We start from the raw sequence: 6,000 nt of genomic DNA, 5'->3' as shown, positions 1-6,000 counted from the left end.
TGCCCAAATATTCAGTCATGACATGCTGAATCATGCCTGTGACCTTATTTCAAGCAGCTTGGAAGTTTCAAAACACACCACATTGATTTTCAGAAAAAATGAAAGCGGGAGGCAAATCTGACCGTACTTCTTAAACCAGATTATTTAAAATCCAACGTGGTGTTCTTATTTTATTAAAACCAGAGATGGCAAAACATACCAATATATTTGTTCAGAGAACAGAATAAAGAAATAATGTTTTTACAAATTACCTGTCTAAATTTCTCAGGCTTTTTTCTCACACAGGGGAGAATGGGATGAGTCAGTATAACTATTCCCATTCGTTAGACAAGAACCCAGTGCAGTGGCCCTTACGGCTTTGCTCGGAGTCACGAACTGGGAAGAGCAGCTTGCACTTCACACACCCATTGTGTTCAAGCCGCCATACTCTTCCTTCCATCAAGGTACTCTTCTTTTCCCTTATGCCTCACTTAAACATCCAGAAACTCTTCTCCCCTGTCCCTTTGACATTGCTTTTAACCTTTTCATAATGAATAATCTTAATAAAAGGTGGATGGAGAAGGGGGAGGGTGTATATTTACTTATAGCCAAAGTTTAGAGATGAAACTCTTAATGCCTAGGTCAAGGGCCCCTCTTCCAAGCTGCCCATAAAGTCAAAGGACAGAGAGACAGAGAGAAAGTCAGTTCAGAGCAGGATGCTAGCTGAAGCACTTCAGCTGCTATTCTGGCAACACCCACCTGCCTCCAAAAGAGGAAATGCTTCCTATCACAGGCTAAAGCTGGGGTGGTGTGAATAGGATCTATGTTACATATGTATAAAGAATTTCTTTCCTAGCCTGTTTCTTCAAGCATCTAACTTTTTTCTTCCATTTTCTCATATGAAAACATAATATTTTGTCTAATTACCATTTATAGTAAAGAAGTTTTAGCTGAGAAATTTAAAAGACCATTCTAAGATACAGATTTTCTTAGAATCATAGGATGGTTTGGGCTAGAAAGGACCTTAAAGATCCTGTAGTTCCAACCCCCCTGCCACAGGCAGGGACACCCTCCGCTAGACCAGGTTGCCCAAAGCCCCGTCCAAGCTGGCCTTGAACACTTCCAGGGAGGGGACATCCACAACTTCTGTAAAGACCAAGCCAAGATATTATAGAAGTAGTAAGTAGAATTTGGACCTAGAGCCAGTAAGAACTGTGCTGTTTGTTGGTTTACCTTTTGGTTTCTAATTAAATTGAAATAGTTCTTACAAAAGGGAGAGGAGAGCTACAGCGCAGAGGCTAGGTAAACATGTTCAACAGGCCTGAAAAATGAGAAAGACATGAATAGAGCAACTTCCATACATCTGTACTGTAATATTAAACTATAATAACCTCAAATCCTTTCAAAGACCTTCCTCAGTGTCACACAGTACAAATAGTATCAAGAGGGTCTAGCACTTCATTGCTGCTTAACAATCACACAGCCTTGCTAGCCTGTGGTCCTACTTTTGACTTCTGGTGGTCTTGGCTTATGATCTATTCCAAGCTACCTGCAGCTCGAGTAGTATGTCCATCATGCAAGATACCTGTGAGATCGACATAAACCATGAAAAATGCAGGATTATATTTCACATATTTACAGGTTTCTAACTCCAGTTAGGGAAGGTAGACAAGGAAATACTCTCTGAAAAAGTCTGGGTTGATCTGAAAGTTTCCTGTGAATGTTTTGCAGGCTGTGATTTTGAAACGTAGTAAGTTTTTGAATGCAGATACTGTGGTACCTGTCACAGCCAGAAAACAGGAAATACTTCAGAAACATTTTTCTTGAAGATTGGTGATCTGAAAGTATACAGAATACAAATCTGAAGTCCCTGTAGGATAGATGAAAGTGTGGAGTTAATAATTTGCTGATAAAACCAGAAAAATTTAGTCAGTATTATTTGACTTGAAGAACAACCACAAAACAATTTTCAGTAGCCACTAAAAATGACATTAATACTTTTAAATACAAAAAGTACTTCCGATAGGAAAATTATTCCATGTAACTAGGGATTTGCAACTGTAGTTGCTTCATTTGCACATTGTAATGGCTTAGCTAGCATGTCTCAGGATTGTATTATTACCCTCTGCTAGATAGGATGAAGGTAAGACCTGCTTGAGCATGCCATAAGCATTAAATGTGGCTGGTGTGCCCTATCAGCATTTCCATCAGACACACACAGAGGGAAGCAGGACTTCAAAATTTCTATACCTGTTCTTCTAAATTCTCATTTCAAGGATTACTCAGGAGTATCGTTAGTTAAAAAAAAGAAACAAAAAATAAAAACCCTAAAGGCTCATGGTTTAAAATAAATGGATCTCTCTTCCCTGTTCATGATTTGAGTTTTAAATCACAGATATAATCCACCCATCAGTGTAGTAGTAATCACTTCAGGACTTTTTGCACAAAGAGTTTGCAGATCTGATCGCCACTGGTGTACAGGCCCTCAGTTTTCAGTAGATCGAACTGATAGTAAACAGCTTAATATTTGGGGATGGGGGATTTTCACATTTCCAGTTGGCTGTTTTGTAGAAAATACTCAGTGTAATAATGAAGGATCCATTACGCTAAGTACTTCATACTTCACATGCCCTATATGAGTATAAAGCCAAGAATCCAGCAGGGCCATGGGGGAACAAGAGACAGGCACTTTCCTGAGGCTTTTATCCAGGATCATTGTCAAAGGAAAGGTCTGAAGCCGTGAAGCTCTAGTTACTTCCCGGGGACTCTTTCCCATAGCTGATGCAGAAGTTTTTTCCTGATATTCATTCTGAATGTAATTTTATATATGATTTGGTATAAGAAAAGCCTCTCAGACAGGAAGGTCTTTTCTGTGGTGACCTTGAATTAACGCCCACCTTGATTTGCACAATGGGAAGAATTTTATGAGTGACAGATCAGAAGGATAGCATCCCTTTCTGAACAAAAATTCTGAATCCCTATAACTGTTTTCCAAGAAGTTTCCAGGCTATACCAAGCTATAAATAAATCCGGGTTGGTTTTTTTCATTATCTCGATTATTGGTCTCAGAATTGCTAAATACTTTACCTGGGTAGCATTCAAAATGCAGAACAGATAGCTGAAGACAAGACTTGTTTCTTCATGACTTATTAACATGAGGTAGCCTATCGTCCAGGTGATTCCAAGCACTACCACTATAGCGATAATGCCAATCATCTTTTTCATAAATGAATCCTCTTTATTCCTAGAAATACACACACAAAAAGCTATTAAATATTTCTCTGTACCATTTAATATCTTTTTGAGCTTTAAACTTTCTATTTATTCAGGCCTATATTGCAAAGATGTGTTATTCAGGTGAGTTGGGAGCATACACCTCCCTACATTTGTTTGGTGTATCATCCAGAGAAGAAACCCAGAAAACAAAATCTAACCAAGTTTATCAGAATAATCTATGTTTGGAGTATGTTGCTTGGATATATCTTTAATAAAAAAAGTGAGGTTTACTAAGGCAGCAAGAAGCATTTGAAATTGGCATATTAACTATTGTAAGCTTTTTAGAATGCTTATAACTTCAATCCAAATGTGCTTAATTTTCAATATAAGAATAAGCTGCCAGTGAAGTTTGGATATCCAGTTTCTGTCAAGGCTGAGGGGAGTCAGAGATAAGGTATTTTGTTTGCTGCAGCCATGAAAATTGTACATAAAAGGAATGAAGAAATGCTACAAAATTTTGTTGAACAGATCAGTTCTGTGGGATTAACAAAAATTAAAGCAATCCACTTTTAACTAATACAATGTACACTGCAGAGTTTGTGATACTCGGCCTTTGACAATGCATGGAGTGTTGATGTAAAACTGAGCAAGTAAATCTGCTTCAAAGCTGTTAGAGAACTGGCCTGATGTTCAGATGTGCTAAGAAATTCATAATTCTCATTTGTTTGGACCCAGCTCTGCTCTCACTTACATGGATTTAAGGCGGGGGTAACTTTCATTGAAGTCGAGTGACGCTGCAACCAAAAAAAAAAGGGGGCAAAAGCCTGAAATGTGTTCATTGATACGCACTTGAAGTCTGACCCATCACAACAATGGAATTCGTTGTTTGACTGATTTAAGTATCCATTTCTTTAAAACAAAAGATTTTGTGAAAAATCTGAGTTTGTGACACAAAAGTCTGAGCTGGTGACAAGAGACCGAGGAATACATTTGCTGAAAGATCTGAGGAGTCCTATTCCATCTCACCTTGTCAAATTCTCATTCTTCTTCCATATCACAGAGACGCTGATCTTGATGAAGATGATGATGTTGAACAGGAGTATGAGTGCTACTGGCAAAAGGAATGACCACAACATGGGATTTTGCACACTAAAATTCTGAATTTGATCCAGTGCTGCAAGCCAGCAACTTTTAATATAAAGAGAAGCCATTTCAAAAGATTTGTTAGACACATTATTCAGAATACCAAAATGGAACAAAATTATGTTTCACGTTTCATCCTGAAAGACTTTGTAGGGTTTTCTAGGTCTTGTTAACCTATCTCTGAAAGGCAACCATTCCTTGAGAACTGAGGGCTTTCAATCACGCTTCGCTTTCCCTGGGGAATGCAATGATTTATCAAACAAACGGCATAGAGAAATATAATAAGGTGCAATATAGCTAACCAAATAGATATCTGCCCACCATATGCAAGTTTATCTTTAGAGTATTTATTATAATAGAGCTAAAGAGTAGTAGGGGAGACCTAATGGACAAAGGTTGAAACAAAACCAGGGGCAGCTTCAGGAGGACAGGCTTATCAGGCAATAATCTTTACCTCTTTGTTTTCATTGCCAAATAATCTCAAGTCAGAAGTCAACACTCCCTAAATGAGTATCATAAGATTGCCACCATGTGGAAGGGGGTTTATGTTTACATTTCTGAAAGAAGTCTATCTTTGTTCTGTATCGCCCACTATCACCAAGGTACATTGTAAGACTGATAGCCTGCTTTGGTATGCAGGCACTCAAATGAATACCAATACCAAAACCATGGGGTAAATAGAGATATAGTTATGTTGGCCAGAAAGATTTTAAATAATGGGAGGATTAAGTTTAGGCACTGAAATGCAGTTATTTACTTAAATGATGGTCTTGAATTTCAGTTTGGCTAAGAGCATCTACAGCTTCTGTTTGAAGGAGGAGGATTCAAGGCAGATACGAATCCAGTACCCTAAATCCTTAGTGAGGAAAAACTGCAATTCCTTACAGTGAATATTTAGCTTGAATGAAGAATTTTGTTTTCTTCTAAGTACTTAGATATGCAAATGTGGTGGGTTGACCCTGGCTGAGGGCCAGGTGCCCACCAGAGCCGCTCTATCACTCCCCTCTTTCATTAGACAGGGGAGAAAAGGTACAATGAAAAAAAAACTTACGGGTCGAGATAAGGACAGGGAGAGATCATTCTCTAATTATCATCACGAGCAAAACAGACCGAACTTAGAGAGGGAATTCATCTTATTTATTACTAAGCAAAACAGAGTAGAGGAATGAGAAATAAAACCAAATCTTAAAAAACACCTCCCCCCACCCCTCCCATCTTCCCGGGCTCAACTTCACTCCCGGCTTCAACCTCCGCCCCCCCCAGCGGCACAGGGGGACGGGGAGTGGGGGTTACGGTCAGTTCCTCACGCGGTGTTTCTGCCGCTTCTTCATCCTCAGGGGGAGGACTCATCGTTCCCCCGCTCCAGCGTGGGGTCCCTCTCACGGGAGACAGTCCTTCACGGCCTTCTCCAACGTGAGTCTCCTCCACGGGGTGCAGACCTTCATGAACTGCTCCAGTGTGGGTCCCCCACGGGGTCACAAGTCCTGTCAGCAAACCTGCTCTGGCGTGGGCTCCTCTCTCCATGGATCCACAGGTCCTGCCAGGAGCTTGCTCCAGCGTGGGCTTCCCACGGGGTCACAGCCTCCTTCAGGTGTCTCCACCTGCTCCAGCGTGGGGTCCTCCACGGGCTGCAGGTGGAATCGCTACACCCCCTCATCCTCC

At 40.3% G+C, this 6,000-nt stretch overlaps 1 protein-coding gene across 1 annotated transcript in view; it reads right to left on the bottom strand.

The window, feature by feature from the left end:
* Positions 1–389: 389 nt before the first annotated feature.
* ADGRG7 (adhesion G protein-coupled receptor G7) overlaps positions 390–6,000 on the bottom strand; it is a 28,496-nt gene continuing 22,885 nt past the window's right edge. The window contains 3 exon segments of the mRNA XM_075766827.1: positions 390–1,849; positions 3,067–3,223; positions 4,222–4,383. Of these exon segments, the coding sequence (XP_075622942.1) occupies positions 1,625–1,849; positions 3,067–3,223; positions 4,222–4,383 (544 nt within the window). The 3' untranslated portion in view covers positions 390–1,624.

Source organism: Balearica regulorum, chromosome 1 (assembly GCF_011004875.1).
Source record: "Balearica regulorum gibbericeps isolate bBalReg1 chromosome 1, bBalReg1.pri, whole genome shotgun sequence".
Classification (NCBI taxonomy): Eukaryota; Metazoa; Chordata; class Aves; order Gruiformes; family Gruidae; genus Balearica; species Balearica regulorum.
The sequence above is the reverse complement of the archived record's forward strand: the minus strand, read 5'-3'. Positions and strand labels throughout refer to the sequence as shown.